Source organism: Meriones unguiculatus, chromosome 11 (genome assembly GCF_030254825.1).
Source record: "Meriones unguiculatus strain TT.TT164.6M chromosome 11, Bangor_MerUng_6.1, whole genome shotgun sequence".
Taxonomy (NCBI): Eukaryota; Metazoa; Chordata; class Mammalia; order Rodentia; family Muridae; genus Meriones; species Meriones unguiculatus.
Window position 1 is genome coordinate 20,774,698 of NC_083359.1, and position 17,987 is coordinate 20,792,684.

General features: G+C 43.2%; 1 protein-coding gene across 2 annotated transcripts in view; it reads left to right on the forward strand.

Moving 5' to 3' along the window:
- The first annotated feature begins 5,970 nt into the window (after positions 1–5,970).
- Cnot6 (CCR4-NOT transcription complex subunit 6) overlaps positions 5,971–17,987 on the forward strand; it is a 44,818-nt gene continuing 32,801 nt past the window's right edge. For both annotated transcript variants that reach the window (XM_060363788.1, XM_060363789.1), the window contains exons 1-2: positions 5,971–6,103; positions 17,139–17,252. In XM_060363788.1, the coding sequence (XP_060219771.1) occupies positions 17,141–17,252 (112 nt within the window). In that variant the 5' untranslated portion in view covers positions 5,971–6,103; positions 17,139–17,140. The remainder of the gene's footprint in view (positions 6,104–17,138; positions 17,253–17,987) is intronic.

The window sequence follows — 17,987 nt, forward strand, 5'->3', positions numbered from 1 at the left end:
CTGGACGCAGTAATGTGCTTCTGCAATCCAAGTGTTCCTACGGCAACATGGGGGAAGACAAGAGAATTGCCAGATGCTTGTGGGCCAGTTCCTCCGGCATACACAGATACTCCATCTCACCCAAGGTGGGAGGAGATAACCAGTACTACAGGTGTCCTCTGACCTCAGGAACATGCTACAGCATGCCTACATTCACACATACAAACACATACATCATACACTATTACATGCACACATACAAACAAAACAAAAAACAAAGGAAAACAAAACAAGGAAAAAACCTCTCAGTTTGGTAGTAGTGATTTATATATGAACCCTACACATATGGAAGAGAATAAGTGTTCTAAGCCATTTCTCCATTGAAATAGTGTTCAATTACAAGATCTTCTGGTGAGTCTAATGTCTGTTGTTTCGCAGCAGTTAAATGAGTTAAAGTGGTATTTCAAGACATCTCCAAAGAATGCTGCTAGGGGATGAAAATGCTTTACAACTGGAAAGAGGAGGTGGGTTTACAGTATTGCAAGTATACCAAATGCTACTGAATTATACATTCATTTTTTTACACAAGAATCTTACTCTAGTAAAGAAAACAGTATTAACTGAAGAGAGAGACGATCTTCCCAACAAACAGGTAGGAAGTGAAAAAGCCTGGTTTGCATTTCCACTGGTGGTAGTCAGGGGCGCTGCCTGCCTTCCTGGGTTTCTTAGTTTCTTCTTAGTTTCTTCTGTTGCTGGGATAATACTTCAGCTCACAGACCATCATTGCAGGAAGTCATAGCAGCAGAAGCTGGAAGCAGCTCATCTGCAATCAAGAAGCAGAGAGCAATGAATGAGTGTATGCTGCTCCCCCGTCCCTTTTTCCATCCATAAAGTCCAGGATCCTAGTCAGGGAATGGGGCTACCCACAGCGGTCAGGTCTTCCCACCTCAACTAACCTAATCAAGGAATCTACCGGCCTGCCTAGAGCCCCATCTCTAGAGTGATTCTAGATTTGGTCAAATTGATAACACTAACTGTTGCCACACTGTTTTGGTCTCTTTTTTTTCTTTTGCTAATATCATGAAACCACAGACTGAATAAGTTATAAAGGGGAAATGCTTATTTCAGCTTGTGGTTCCAATCAATAGTGAAGAACCCCATCTGGTAATGGCCTTCTTGAAGCCAGAGTCCAAAGATATCTCAGGTGTTATAATTTGGAACCTGTACGTTCATCAGAGGCACATGTTTTAAAAAGCCTGGTCACCAGTCTGTGATGCTGTTGGGAGGTGGTGAAGCCTTTAGGAAGTAGGGCCTAGAGGAAGGAATTAGGTCATTGGAAGCTTGCCCTTGAGAAGGCTATTGTAACTTCTGTGCCTTCCAGTTCCTCTCTCAATTTTCCACCCACCGTGAGCTAAGGACCTCTCCTACTACCAAGTATCCTTTGCTTGGCTCTGGCACAAAGGCAACAGGAGGAAGAAACCATGAACTGATGCTTCTAATAAACCTTTTTTATAATTTGGTCTGCATATTAAATTCTAAGCCATCCAGGGCTGCATAGTGAGTCCCTGACTCAAAAACAAACAGATAAATAGAAGTAAAAAAGTATTTCTCACAGAGACTAGCATTTAATTGATTCCAGATCCAATCAAGTTGACAAAATTAATCATCACGAGATGCAGGATCAGTTTTGGGGGATCTTAACAGGCCTGCTATTACCCGCCAGCAACAAAATCCTCCTCCTCTCAATGTTCAGATCATTCTCTATAGAAACGAATTCCAGACTCCTCAGCTCAGGCTCCTGCCATTGCTTGAACACCTTGCATAATCAGGAGCAATGACTGAAAGTGCTCTTCACCCAGGGGAGTATTGGTGATTAATCACTTGTAGGCGTTGGCATCTTACATTTGAGGTAGGAGGAATCTCCAGGCTTTTCCAGGATTGCCCAAACCGAACTCCAACCTCTACCCTACACGTCAGAGCTGACGCCAAATCATCTGATGGTTGCTGGGGCCAGATTTCTGAAAAACATACCTGATTGCCCTCTGCTGCTCATCCCACACCTCAAATCACCAGAAAATCCTGGGAGAAGTACAGTAAATACATATCAGGGTGTCCAAAACTGTCTGGAGGGGCTGTGTGTTCCATTTTATGAAGAGGTCAGAAAGGTGGGTGTCTTCATGCTTGCACAAGGAAGTGCTCTTACCCACCCTGCCTCCTCCCCTCCCCCGCCACTTTGGATGCATCCACTAACATAAATTTACAGGCTTGCTATACCTGAAGTGGTATCTGGTAGGGAAACAAAAAAAATGTACTGGCCATAGTATTTGGAATGTGCGGGACATGCCTTTAAAACTTATCTTGTTTCAAGACATTCTCAGCACACGTATTAAGCCTTTAGGTATGAAACCTCTAGGAGTTAGGACACCTCAGTACTTCTCAATTTGGGAGTATTTTTATCTGGCAATTAAGCTTGAGGTTTACCAATAATCCAAATGCTCAGCTTTTAGGGTGTGGTTGGGATGTGAACCGGGGTGAGACACACTTTCTTCTTCATGTTTTTCTGTTCTTTAAGTTATCCCCCCTCCCAATTCATGACTAACATTTTAATTATTTATTTCTAGGGAGGATCCAAGCCAGAGCCTCGTGCTTTGTAGGCAAGTGCTGCACATCTGAGGTGTCCTCCTAGTTTTTGCATAACATTGGGAAATTACCTTAATCCTCTGCAACCGTCAGATGTATGTCAAAGCAGAAACAAACCTGCTGCCTCTTCCCATTCTCCTTGATCCTCTAAGGTGAGTCTTCCGGGAGCATGTTGAGCTCAGAACAGAAGTCCTGTTTTCTAGTTTATAAGGATTCCAGGCATCTTCTCCCTATATCCCTGCTAGGAGTGAAGCCAAGACAAATCAGACATGTTGAGAAGTGGCTCGAAGGGATCTCTGTGTGTAGGAGACCTGGTGGGAAATAAACCTTAGCTTTCTATGTCTTCCTGCTATTCTGTTTCTCTTTCCCAACAATATCATCTCATCTCCATTTTCCCCTCCTCTGCCTATTCTCTGCATTTCTTCCCTGCATTCTTTAGGTGAGGCTGAATCCAGCCCAGTTACATGGGGTGGGAGTGGAATGTGATTTTGTCCTGGCCAGGGCACAAAATTCTCCTGAAAATGGTATTTGGTTTGGGAATGGAAATGAAAGCCGGGCCCTGGGCAACAAGCTCTCATTTTCTGGCTGGTCTTAAACCCTGTGGAAGCTGACATCTACTGTGCTCCAACATGGCTTCTGATGATTGGCCACCACGGAAGAGAGGAGAACTTAGAATGTCATTTGTCCCCAGATCAAGCCATACCTGAAGGGTATATTTTTCCTGGCCTTTAAAGCTGTTTGAGTCAACTAATTCCTTTTCTTTCTTATTTTTCCTTAAAGCGGTTTGAACTGAATTTTGAATCAGGTGAAGTCTAATACACTAGGCCTAGAACAATGAATAATATGAGGAAGATCAATGGGGACCTGTACCTCTATAATACCAGATTCTGACTGAAGAAAACTGTGGCCCTGAGCTCAGAGAAAGGGAGGTAGATGGCAAGGATATATTAACATCCTTAGTATTACACACGGATAAGGGACTCAGGTTGTCAGAGCCTGTCCTTGGACACCAAATCTCTACCCATCAGACATGTCAGACTTCCAAAGTTGAATAGCTAACCAGGGTCCATATTAAGGCTAACCAAATAGTTTCTACTGAGGTTGGCTTTCCCTGTGTTTACCCACTAGAAAAACTGTGGATTTTCCATAATAAGCATTCTGATTCCTCAACAGTTCAGTTTGTCGGGATTGGCTTCATCTGGCAGTCTTCACTAAGTTTTTGTCACTGTAATCAGGATGAAGAACACCATGCATCTCTGGGGATGCCAGCACTTGCAGGACTGGTCTCCCTCAATGGCGTTGAACAGGTCCACCAGTCTGTGTGCACACAGCTCTTCCCTTGTGTCCTCTCTTAAATCCACACTGGGCTTGTGGTTGCTTGTGGATGGAATACAGAGGAAGAGGTAAACTTTAGAAGAGCTGAGGGCTTCTTCTTCTTCCTTCCTCTTCGGGCCCCAAGGTGCCCTGTTAGGGATCCAGAAAAACCTCCAGGTGGAGGAGATTATTCACAAAGGCTTGAAGGGAGCACTCCAACACAGAGGGAGGACTTTATTAAGGGACACAAAGGTGCCAACATTCATCCACCTTTGGGAGGCACTGGCATGGAAAAACCACAAGTGAGACCAGTAGAACTGTCTAGCTAAGCATCTGAATGATGAACTGTAATAGAATTGTTGCTTAATGAAGCTAAGGTTTTTGTTACACAAGCAGACTCCCCTGGAAGCCTACAGTCACTCTTAAAAAGGCAGCTCCCCTTGGGCAAATGGATTACAAAAAGGAACCGTCTTTTCTAGGCTGGAGCACAGGTTGCCAGGGCACAGCCCCGGAATGGGAATGGCCCAGCAGGATGTCTAACACCCCTGGCCCCTTAGCCTGGAACCCTTTGTATAAAATACGCACTGAACAACTTGAGTAGGTCAGGGCTTGGAGTACTATCTTCAGGTAGCTAGTCTGCTCCTGTCCCTACTAATTCCTCATGTATGATGGGCGTTTGCATCACCTTAACTTTGCCAGTGTCCCAGGGCACTAGAAGCCTAGAATGACACAGCTATCCTGGCAAATGGCAGGCAGTGATGATCTCAAGGCAAAGCACAAACTGTTTGCCTTGAACAGAACATCTGGTTCTTGGAAGGGCTTTCATCCCTCAGTGGTTTGCTCGCCCAGCCCTTCTCTGCCTCAGGCAACAGCCAACCCATTTCTCACATCTTGGAACTCAAGATAGACATCCGTGAGGGACATGCATTTAATTCTTCCCTGTTAGTTCCTGGAAGCCATTTCATGCTCAGTTCTTCTGGGCTGATTTGCCGCGAGGTAGGGGCAGCTCTTTTCCTTCACACTACACCCCTCAGCCTGCATCACCAGTGTATGTTAAGTGATACGTAACTGGTGCTACTCTTGCCCGTACACTGACTCAAGACAAGGTGGAGCCTGATTAATCTCTGTGCCCAGAATACCAGCCAACTACTTTTTCCTGATGTAAGCATCATTAAGCAGCCCATTTCTTTCCCGCTTTACCTGAAACCAGTTTTGTCCTGAACAGATTGGATGCGGCTATGGTTTTGTTACTTAAACTACAACCCCATTACCAAAAACTGCCTATCACTTGATTGTTTTCTGCCTAGTTAGGGCACGAACAATTAGCCAAGTATTCAGGACTGTCCCCGGGCAGATCAAGATACTGGATAAGGTTAAACGTCCGAGAGCTTATCTGTGCTCCCAAGTGATTGGCAGGCCAAGGAAAAGAAAAGTGAATCGAGAGGGGTGAAAAATCAAGGGAAAGGTGGAGACAAAAGTGGACGAGAAAGAAACCAGACAGCAAGCTGAAGCGCCGAGGAACAGCATCGGGAGAGGAGGAGGCAGCGAGCGTGGAGAAGGAGAGGCGCAGAGAGAGCGGGAAGAGAGGCTGGGAGGGCGGGCCGGAGCGCGCCGGACCGGCTCACTGCTCGGCGACGCGGGGGACGGCAGCCGGGGCTAAAGCGTCGGGCGGAGAAGAGCCCCCCCACCCCCGCGCCCGGCGCGGGATGATCGCGTCCGGCCGCGTCAGCCAATGGGAAGCCGGGATGTTGGAGAGGCGGCGGTGAGCGGGGCGCTCGCTGGCCGGGGTGGGAGGGGGCCGGCGGCCGCCGCCATGATGCTTGTTTGCTTTCAATGAAAACGAGGGGGGCGCGGAAGAGGAGGCGTCGGCGTCGGTGGCGGCGGCGTCGACGGCGCGGAGGCGAAGGCGGCGGCGGGCGCGGCGAGGAGGGCGAGGCCGGGGGCCGGGAAGGCGGCCGAGCGTAGCGGCGGCTCGTGGGGTCCGGGCGGCCGAGGCGGGCGGCTGAGGAGGGGGAACAAAGAGCGGCGGCGGAGGCGGCTGAGGAGCGGCGGCGGCGGCGGCGCTGCAGCAGCGGGCGGGACTGGTATGGTGGTTCCACAGGGCAGACCCCGCTGCACTCACCGGGAGGAGGCGGCGGCAGCGGCGGAGGAAGGCGGCGCAGCTCGAGAGGTGAGCGCGACGGGCCCGGGCGGGACGTCGCCGGGGCCTGCGCCTCCCCCCGTCCCCTCCCCCCCGGGGGGACCCCGTGAGCGCGCCCCCGGCCGCAGCTTGGTAGCTCTCGGAGCGACCCTGTCCGTCCATCCGTCCCCCTCCTTGACGCCCGGCGGCCGCGATCGGGCCGGTTCCCGGGCCGCGCCCCCGCGCGGAGTCCCGGGGCCCGGCCCGGCCCGGAGGGGTGGGGGGGAGCGTTGATTGACGGCGGTGTGGCGGGGTACGGGGGGGCGGGGGCGTGAGCCCCGGCCTCTCGGACCCCCGGCTCTGGGCACGCGCGCCGAGAGACGGTCTGGAGCCCCCCGGACCGGGGGCTGGGGACCGGCGGCAACTTTGGAGAAGTGGCTTTGTGGGACGGCGCGCTGTGCGGCGTGGAACTTGGCACCCCGGGGACGGCGCTTGGCGCTCACCTTTTCCCCTCAAGTGCTTTCAAGAGTCAGTTTAACGCAGACATTTATTGTTTGGGGCGGAGCGGATTACGTGGCCAGAGAAGTGATTATCGGTTGGAGAGATTATTGGACTCAGGACTGGAGAACTAATTCCTCGAAGAAATTTTCTCCAGTTTAACCAGTGCGGACCTGGCCTTTTTCATGTTTCAAAGTCAGTGGTTATTTTCTTTGGTTACATTCCCCCTCCCCCTTGACTGTTTCTATCTTGACATGTTCTTCAGAGTCTGCTTATAAACAACTGTAATCTTTTACCTGTTACTGCAAATGACAACGTTGTGCCGTCTCGTTACTGTGTTTAAATAGTCTGCTTGAATTTGAGTACGGTAAACCCGTTTTATGGGTAGATTGCCTAATTATTGCTAGGTCTAAATTCTTCTCTGCCTGTGTTTGGGATTTTAACTTTGGAGAAAAGAGACTATATGAAAAACAGTTGGCTGTGTAATAGCCCTGTGTTTTCCACACTTCCTAGAATTCTCCACCATTCCATAACAGTTCTGTAGGCTGGTCAAAAGATCGTGAAGGCATATTTTGCTTTCTGTTGTTGCTGCCAGTCTTAAGATTGATGCTTTATAGAATAAATTTTAAAATTAAAATTACATGGTACTAGTGGTTTACCCTAATTCTCTTATGCTGCCCGTGTGGAAACTGAAACCTAGAATGACTAAAGTGACTCGCCCAGGGTATTACGGATGCGAGGGTAGGCACCAGGCTTTGTGTGTTTGTCAAAGACAGACGTTAAGTGTGGCATACATTTTTAAGGGTTTTTGGAGAAGGAAGGTGTTTTAACGGGTAGATATTATTTAAAGTAGGTCAGTGTGGGCATTTCTCAGTAGGTGAACAAGGTGCTCCCTAACGTGGACAAAAAGACATTTCCTTGTGTGACTGGAGATTTTCTTCTTGAAAAACAATCCTTGTTGAGAAATTGCAGGCTCTTTTTTTTTTTGAACAGACGAAGTTGATGTACAGAACTTGCTTGGTGCTGAATACAAATAAAGGCATTACTGCTATTCTGCATGCAGGGTTTTGTTTTTGGAATTTTTTAGTCAGGGTGTCTCTGTGTAGCGTTGGCTGTCCTAGAATTCACTCTGTAGACCAGGCTGAACTCACAGAGATCTACCTGCCTCTGCCTCACTGAGTGCTGGGGTTTAAAGGTGTGCACAACCACCCCGATTATACATGCATTTTTAACTGATATTTTGGTTAATGTTTAGATATCCCACTGTACCCGTGTTAACTTAAAAAAAAAAAAAAGAACAGGGTCTCAAAATACAATCCCTGCTGTCCTGGAACTTTCTTTGTAGACGAAGCTGTCCTTGAACTCAGATACCTCCTGTCTCTGCCTCTGGAGCGCTGAGATTAAAGGTGTGCAGCACCATGCTTAAGTTTTTCATACAGAGCAGCCCAGAAAGGTAATATATATAAGACATTTCGGCAGTAAGCGGTTGTACTGTTCTTTGGTTCTTGTGGTGAGCGATCAATATCTTCAGTACTTTTGCAGCCCTCTGCGCCATGCAAGGTCCACTCGTTAGAAAGCTTGAGCTTAAATGTTTTGTCACTTGGAAATGTCCACATATATTCAGCTAAAAATGTATACTTAAGATCTGTATCCATGTGGATGTATTATATGCATGTATATATGTATACAAATATACACACTTTTGTTGTGGGGGAGAAAGTTCTGATTTAAATTTTTGAAACCATTTATCTTCTACAAAATGCACATTTTTTCTTAATTGTGCCTTTACCTCAGGCTATGGAAGTAGCCATATTACAATGAAATGCTGTTAATAAACACTACTTGTAAGTTGAGTGCTGACTAAACCCAAGTATTATCTAGCTATGTGCATAACGTACACTTGAGTAGAGATGCAGTAGAGTTTGGTGTTTGAATAAGAAGAAGAGAATGATTATTTGAATCTTAAGATGGAGGCTTATTCAGGCTGTCTTAATTTTACTCTTTGGGCTTTACTTTTTTGTTGTCCATTTATATTTTTCTGATAAGTTGCACATTGAGGAATAGCATTGATGGTCCTGAGGTAGATGGTGAGAATTCAGAGATGACCATACTCAGTTTCTGCCTTGCTGTCTTGCATAGGAGAAATGGGTGTACAGAGTGCTTCAAGGAACAGAAGCATGATTAAACTGGAGGAGGGTGTGGTGGCAGTTTAAAAAAGTAACACTGAGTAGAAGCTTGCCAAGTTGGAGAAAGGGATCATTCTAAACAAAGGGAACAGTGAGCTTGCTGAGGTATCAGGTTTGGGGATAAGGCCAATGTTAAGATGTTACTGGAGCAATGGGAGTGGACTGAGAACTACTTTACAAAGGTGCATCTAGCCTAGATTTTGAAGGATTGTGCTTGCTAAGCTTTGTTCCCCTTTAGCAAAGGAGGGTCTACTGGTTTTGTTTGTTTGTTTGTTTGTTTTGTTTGTTTTGTTTTTTAGCAAGGAGCAAAGTGATTTAAAGATAACTAGTTATCAGTGTGGGGAATAGAGACTGCAAATAAAATTCAAGTCATATTTGAAATAATACTGAATTAGTGGACTAAGTGTGTGTTTTTGTCTTGGATATGGTGTCTGTAACTCCTTTTGTAATGTGCTTGAAGAGTGCCCAATTGCTCTAAAATACAGGGCCATGTAAAATCAGAATGTCCATGTTTTAGAAGATGGTAAAACACCTAAAATGGTATACACAAGGCTTCAGGCTTGTGAACTTTGCTTCTTAGAGGGTCACAGTCAACCCTGTGCTCGCTGGGAATCAAAGCAGTCAGGCTGCTTAGGAATATTCTGATGTGTTATTAGGATGTAATAAGTATTTTGTGAAAATTAGGGGGGGGACAAGTGTTTTTCTTGTAAATTCCTGGAATTAGAATATTAAGACTGTGAAGCCATGGAACTCTTAATAAAACTGCTGTTACAGGTTTTGTGTGAAAATCACAGGAGGTGGGAGGAAGTGGAGTTGGGATACAACACTCAGAACATTAAAAGAACAGAAACTTGCTAAGAATGGTAGCATGTTTTTCATGTTAGATGTTTAAGAAGTAGATAAATGTTACAATAACTGTGCTACTTCAAAAAGCACCGGGTTTTCTTGAGCTAGAGAGCCACAGGGCTGCTGCTTGTAAGTTACTCTGAATTGCAAGGAGAGCTCCCTGAGAGTCTGGAAAGCTGTGACACTAGAGTTGGGTGGGTGTGGTCCACAGCACAGAGGGAGCTGTGCGTGTCCTCTGTATCAATTCACCTTGGGTATTTTTTTTTTATCTTTGTCTAATTTTTTTCACACATAATAAAATAGCACATAAACAAGTGAGAAATTTGCATGTACTCAAATTGTTCAGTATTAAGTCAGCCATGTTGGAACACATTTACAATTTTCCAAACAAGTGTTCTATAGAAAAACTAATTATGCTTGAACATAGTATTTGAAAATAGTATTCAATTCAGAGTAGGTTTGCAGTGGTGCAGAAAGACCAAAGAATAATAAACATAGCAGGTTAAATGGTAGGTAGAAATATATCAAGCCTTTTGTGTGTCCTGAAGAAGTATCTGATTTTGAAGGAGTTACATCAGCAGTCTTTGAGCTGAAGTTAGAAGACTTACCAGGCTGAATAGGGTATTTTTGAGGAAACAACAGCGTTTCCACATGCAAGTCATACACAACTTGGGCTATGCAACATAGGATGGATAGAGGAGAGATAGAAGTCAAAAACAGCCTCGGCTCTTTTCCTTAAAATGTTAGAACATCTTCCTGTATACAGTGGGAACCATTGAGACTTGGAGTGCAGAGATGTTGCATGTGACATACTTAGGAAGCAAGTAGTAAAAATGGAGAGACTGGATACTTACTTGGGTTAGAGAGATCATTTAGGTCTTAATGTGAGAATAAGGACATCAGCATAGAGAGTAGAAAAGCTAGTATACCCTCTAACAATTTTCAGAGTACTAGAGTTAAGATAATACAGGTACTGGATAGTAGCTGTTTCTCATCTAGATTTTCTTTTTTTTATATGTGGAGAGTAATAGGCAGTATCAAGGGCTACAATATCTTTAAGATTTAAAAAAAAGTGTTTGTTTATATTTTTGAGACAGCATCTCCCTATGTAGCCTTGGCTGGCCTGGAATTTAACATGTAATCCTGACAGGCCTGAAATGCAGTGAATGTGCAAAGAACACTCTTAAGTGCTAGTACAATGTGTGGCAGTTAGCACAACTCAGTTTTGCTGTTAGGTCTGTGGGTGTTTGCTTGCTTTGACTTTTTGCTTCTTATCCTAAGGTATCCTAGAACCAGTATTCTTATTCCCATGGACGCTAGTCAGGTTCTTTTTGTCTGGTTTCTCTGGATTTTACCTTCACCGCTAGAAGCCTAGGTATTTTTTCATATGCCTGATAAGATGGACCACAGCTTATGTTTTGTTTGTATGTGTTTTAGAAACTATTACAGCTTTCCCCCTTGAATTCATGTAAACATTGACTGAGTGTGAACTAACTGCCAGATGCTGGACTTATAAAAAATTTTAAAATATAAATAAATACACGGACTGTTTACTGTAATAGGTAGGTTTAAATTAAGATGAGGTTAGTGAATACAACAGTAGACCAAATTTTCAAGGTTTAGAATAGCTCAGAACAGGAGATGGTAACTTCTGTGTTTGGGAGTGATAATTGTCCTTTTGGAATTAGATAACCAGTTTGGCATTTGAGCAAAGTCAAGGGACCATGTGGTGTCTGGGGCATTTCAGGCAGAAGCAATATGTGCTAAAAGCACAGAGGCTTGTGAGAGGTTAAGTGGGCAATGAGATCTGCATATGATGAGCTCAGGAAACAGGCAGGTTGCAAATACACCTTACTCATTCTAACAGTGAACCTGGGTTTCTTTTGTTCTTTTGTGTAGAGCCAGCTTTCCATATTTGCAGACTCAACAAACCATGGACTGAAGATTAGAAAAACAGTTATGCCTGTGTTGAACATGTACAGATTGTTTTCTTCCTCTTATTCCTCAAATGGTGTATTGTAGCAATCATACGGTACTTGCGTTCTCTTAGATATTAGAAGTCATTTGGAGATGGTTTAAACCATGATAAGATATGTTGTGGGTTTTTTTTTTTTTTTTTTTAATTCATTTGGGTTCTTGGAGCCGGTTGTCCTGGAATCAATCCCTGGTAGATACTCTGGGACAACTGGTATTTAACACTTTGTCCTGGGTGCAGTAAGAGTCATACAAAGTTTAGTTTGGGGCAGTCATCACAGATGATATCTAGAATGGATGAAGGTAGGAGAAGAGTAGAACAGAGAATAGATCCGAGATAAGAGCAGAAGGGGTTAAGGCAGAATTGATGAGAATTTTGTCAGAATTGGAGTCTTGTCATACTCATTTTGGCTTGAAAAACTGGGCAAACATAGGAGGGAAGACAAGTTTGAAGATCAAGAGGCATTTTTTTTTTTTTTAAGTATGATCCTTTTGATATTTTGTTTCCCTCACTGCTTTCCCTATTCCTTTCAAGCAACTTAAGTACTTGGCTCTAAGACATGTCATGGGGTGTAACATACCTGCCATAGTATGTATGTATGAGCTATAATAGCATTCTCAAAATCTGTCCTTAATATTTAAGCTAGATAGGAAGCTTTGCAGAGAGGTATCAGTGTGTAGGTTGATTTTCACCAGCGCACGAAAAGTGCCACTGATGACAGCTCCTGCATGAGGTTTCATATGTGTAAAGTATATGGTGGGAACCTGCCTAGAAAGAAGAGAAAAAAATGTGACACTTTTTTTTCCCTCCCAAGACTGGTCTTAGATTCCTGATCCTCCTGCCTCTGAAGTGCTGGGGATACAAGCTTTGAGCTTGCATAGGACAGTAATGACTTTGAGAATCAAGGTGATTTAGGTTTAAAGTGAGTGGAAGTACATAACTAAATTGAGGCTTTAAAGTTAGAACTGTCTTCCAAGAGAGCCCACCTATTCTCTTTACACTAGATTTACATTCTTTTAATTTATAGAATACAACATATATGTCAAAACAGGTAAATTTTTAAAAATTATTTGCTCTTCGCTCCAACTGCAGCTTCCTTCCCTCTGTTCCTCCCAGCTACCCCCACATCCACTGCTCCTCAGTTTCCCTTTAGAAAAGAGCAGGCCTCCCAGGGATATCAACTGAACATGGCATAACAAAATTCAATAAGACTAGGCATAAACCCTCAGATCATGGCAACCCAGTAGGAGAAAAGGGTCCCAAGAGCAGGGCAAAGAGCCAGAGACACCCTGACTCCCACTCTTAGGAGGCCTATAAAAACCCACGCTAAACAGTCACATCATGTGTGCGGAGGACCTAGTATGGACCCATGTGGGCTCCATGGTTTTGCTGCTTCAGCTTCTATGAACCTCTGAGCTCTGCTTCGGTGATTGTGTGAGCCATGTTTTTCTGGTGTCCTCAACCCCTTTGGCTCCTACCAGTCTTCCTCCCCCTCTTCCTCAGGGTACCCTGAGCTCTACCTCATGTTTGGTTGTGGGTCTCTGCATCTGCTTCCATCAGCTGCCAGGGGAAGCCTCAGATGATTGGGCTAGGCACTGATCTAGTCTTCTAGCAGCTGTGGCCTGTGAACAAGGTAAATATTTTAAGGCCTGCAATAGGCCTTCCGTTTCCTGCCATAATTTTAATACAAAATTCCAGATTATTCCCATGTAAAAAATGAGTATTTGCCAAATTCTTGTGTTTATGTGACATTTTGAAATGTTCTACGTGTCTTGGGAGAAACAGTACAGCAAACTAGTCTTCATTTTCATCTAATTTTTTTAATATGCCTATGAATGAGTTGTCTGTCATTTGTATTGTTTTCCAAAATAGATTAAATTGGGTGGTAGGAGGATTTAATGGTTTTAAAGTAGTGGCTTGGTAACTTTTTTTGTAATAATGAAAAATAAGTTTTGATACACAATTTAATTTCCTTTATTTGTTTTACAATATCACCATTTTTGGCTGGGTGTGTAGTTCAGTGGTAGAGTGCTTGCACAGATCCTAGGTTCCATCCCCAGCACTGTTAACTCCTCCTTCACCTCATAAAAGTCACCATTTTCCTACTTGTCCCATTGAAAGAAAGTATGGCCTAGGACTCATTTCTATTCTTGTTTTGAAGTTTGTCGACTTTTATTGAGTTATCTTCCTGTTGTAAGGTAAAAGAAATGATGAGTTATGTAGTACGTTTGGTATAGGATTATTAGAAACAAGTTATATGGTATTCTAGTCTCTTACAAAGCAGTTAATTTCAGAATGGTTTTTGGAAAATGAATAAATCTGAGGCTATGCGTTGTGGTAGACGTTTTTAATCACAGCATGTGGGAGGCAGAGTCAAATGGATCTCTGAGCTCAAGGGTAATTTGGTCCAGGCCAGCCAGAACTTTATAGTGATAATCTGCTTAAAAACAAATAAATACACAGGGCTGGAGAGATGGTTCAGTGGTTTAGAGCACTTGCTCTTAAAGAGGACTAGGATTCGCTTATCACTCCAGTGTGAGAAGATCTAGCACCTCCTTTTGTGCTCTGCGGGTACCAGGCATGCATGTGGTACACATATATACATGGGAACATTTTTGTGTACACATAAAATGAAAATAAATCTTTTAGGATGTTCTTTAGAAGCCAGGAGGTGGTGGCACATACCTTAAATCCCAGCACTTGGGAGGCAGAGGTAGGCAGATCTCTCGAAACCCTGTCTCTTAAAACAAAAGAATATTCTTTGAAGGACATTCAGCAGAACTCTGTTATTGTTCTGTCTAATCTTGTTTGGTGACTATATTATATTCATGGTTCTATGTTAAAAGAAAATGGTTGTGATCTACTAGTACACCTTAGAAATGAAGGTTAGAATTTCAGTGTACAAATGACAGAACTAATACTTTGGAGGTAGAAGTGGAGCATATCCAAAGGGTGTCAGTTTGTTTACTGTTTCTGTCGAAAGTACATAGACAAGTCCTGGGACAGAAGTTGAAAAGATAGGGGAGCTGGTTAGTTGTGACGTATTCCTTTAATCCCAGCAGTTGGGAGGTAGAGGTAGGCAGATTTCTTGAGTTTGAGGCCAACTTTGTCTACAGAGTGAGTTCCAGGACAGCCAAGGCTACACAGAAAAACCCTGTTTCAAAAAGGGATTCTATATGATAAACTGTGGAGTTTGAATTTGTTTCCTAAGATATAGAGATTTAATATTTTTTGCAGTGCAAAAGATGGGACCCACTGCTTTGTGCTTGCTACGTAGATGCTCTATCATAGAGCTACACCCCCAATTCCAACAAATCAAAAATGGTGTAGAGGGAATGTCTTAGATCCTTAAAGCTGACATAGGATCAGAAGTTAACTCTAGCTAGCCACCATGTTGATGCTGGGAGTTTGAACCCTGGTCCTCTGGAAGACCACACAGGGCTCTTAAATTTTAAGCCATCTCTAGGCAGCCAGAACATCGGGCCCTTTTAGCTGCCATTCTTTTGTAAAGCGGGGCTTTCTTTTATCTGGGATTTGACTGCTTTGAATGCCCTCCCCTCCTGAAAGGATAACTAGTTAAGCCTTTCTCTTTAGTTATCAATTCTCTGATTATTCTGTATCAGAGTGGCTGGTTGGCATGCTTGGTCTGTGCTGCTTGCTCACTGTCTTCTCTGTTCCCTCTGTTCCTCGCTTGGTGGTTATTGGAGTAGTATCTTTCAGTTGTTATTTCATCTTCTACATTATGCTTTTCTGCAGTACATGTAGCATCATGTTAATCCTCTGGTTTTAGCCGTCTTTCATTGAAGTACTTATTTTATTGATTGTGCTTTAGCGTATTATGATTGTGCTTCTTTTTTACTAAATTATCACCGTAACCAATGAGAAGGGTTCCTTTTAGCTAGTTCTTTGTATTGTGTCGACATGAAAACCCCATTAGATTTTGCTTTTTGACACTGAAAGATGCTCTAGATTCATGTTCTATGTTTCTTGTAACGTATTTACAACTGTCTAGCCTACAAAGAACTTTGTGTTGTTGGTAGCTTATTTCTCTGAAGTTTCAGTTGTCTGGTCAGTCTTATCCCAAAAATAATAAGTGGAAAATTAAATATGTAAGCCAGGTGGTGGTGTCACATACCTTTAATCCCAGTACTTAGGCAGAGTCAGGCACATCTTGAGTTCAAGGCCAGCCTGGTCTACAGAGCTAGCTAGTTTCAGGACAGCCAGAGCTACACTACAGAAACCCTGTTTTGAAAAACAAACAATAGGCATAAATTCATAAGTTTTTAGATTGTAAGTCATTTCAGTAGCATGATGAGTACTTGTGGTATCCTACACCAAGGAAATGAATCAAGCCTTTATCTAGTCTATCCATACAGTGTATACTACCTGCCCATTAATATTTGGTCTGGCATATTAGATCAACTATGATGGCACCACAGTGGCTAGTGTTCAAGAAATGCTTGTTTTACTCAGTATCTCCAAGGCACAAAAGTACCGATCCTAGCCATTTGGTAGATGCACCAAAGAGAAGTATAAGTGGCTTATATCTAGAGTAGAGCGGTTTCCCATATGATGACGGACTATATTCTAAGATTCTCAGTGCCTAAAACATTAATAGTACCAAATCCTGTGTATATTGTATGCCCACTCTCCCATATATACATACTTATCATAATGTTTAATTTCTAACTTAAGTGTAATAGAGAGATTAATAAGTTAAACTGAAAAGGTAGCAGGAAGTTATTTTTCCTTAAGTTGATGTGTGCTTGATGTGTGTGTGTGTGTGTGTGTGTGTATTTGGATCTGTGAGTTTGAGGCCAAAGCGAATCCACGACAGCCAAGACTACACAGGGAAGCCTATCTCGGGGGAAAAAAAAGTAGAAAATGGTATTTGATTATTCAGTATGTGTAAATGTGTTTTTATTTCCTCATACCCAAGCTTTTCGAATACCAGAACATTTATTTTTCTGTGTTCTAAATATCCCTAGGCCTAGAATGTTACAGCCTATGAGATTGACTTCTGAATAAGTTCATCCTTTCTAGCTCTTTCTTAACTCTGTGTGACTGGTTCAACTCGGCTATTCTGCCTCAAAACTCCTTCCCAAGATGACTTACTCAATCTGGCTTCTCTCTCTGCTTCACTGATTTGCTCTGTTGGAAAAACTGCCTCTGAACTACACGAACTCATCTGTACTCAACTAAAGTGCACTGAACTGTACTGTCCTCCCCAACTCTACTGTATTGTCTCCATGAACTTGCTTGCTTTCTCTCTCTCTCTGCCTGCTCATAAGTAGTCTAGAGTTGGGCGTATCCTATCTCTGGCTCATTCTGGCAAATCTTTCTCTGATTCATCACTTTGTCCCTCAATTAGATGTCATTGTTTGGGATTAAAGGTGTGTGCTAATGGCTGGTCTCTATTCCAGCCAGAGGAGTTAAAGGTGTGTGCTGTGTCTTGCATTCCAGCCTGATCACACAGACCTATAAGGTCTTTGAATGTGAGCCCTTGCCAGAGCAACCAGGTTGTTGGATTAAAATTCCTCTACAAGTATGTATTGATTGGTCTCTTTTCTTCATTTAACAGGCATGCCCAAAGAAAAATACGAGCCCCCTGACCCTCGGAGGATGTACACAATTATGTCCTCTGAGGAAGCAGCAAATGGAAAGAAATCACATTGGGCAGAGCTTGAAATAAGTGGTAAGACATGTTAGCATGAATTTTATGTTACAGAGACTAAAAATGTGTTGGAAAGTTAGGTTTTCTGATACTAATGAATATATAAAAGCAACAGTTATATTTTACAAATGTTAATTTCTCTTTGAAGGAGGAAGGGCCAAAGAAAAGAAATGGTTTGAGTCAGAATTTAAATCCCATTGATTGCCTGATACTTACTTGTACTTGTGCATGCTCTTCCTCTTCCTTAAACACCATTAATAAGGAGAGGGACTGTGGATTATAAGCTTTTTGCTAATAAGATCACTTTGTTAGTCTGTAATAAATAAGCTTGTGTGTTGAAACAGTCTAGTTGAAGTCTTTTAATGCTGAGACAGTGCTTTCATAGAGAGGATTTAGCATAAGCTTCTTTCATTCTTTTTTTCTTTTTGGCCTTTTTGAGACAGGATTTCTCTGTGTTCTGTCCAGGGCTGTCTTGTAACTCAGAGATCTGCCTGCCCCTGCCTCCTGAGTGCTAGGATTAAAGATCTGCACCGCCTTGCCCAGCTAGCATAAGTTTCTTAAAGACAGTATATTTAAAAGTTCTATAGGAAGCTGAAGAGATGGCTCCATGGTTAAGAGAACATGCTGCTTTATCAGAGGATCCTCATTTGGTTTCCAGTATTCTTATCAGGCGGTATCTACAGTTCTTCCTTGTAGTTTTTAATTGTGTTTATTTAAGCATTGTACAGTAGCTTCTCCACCCTCCTCATCTGGTAT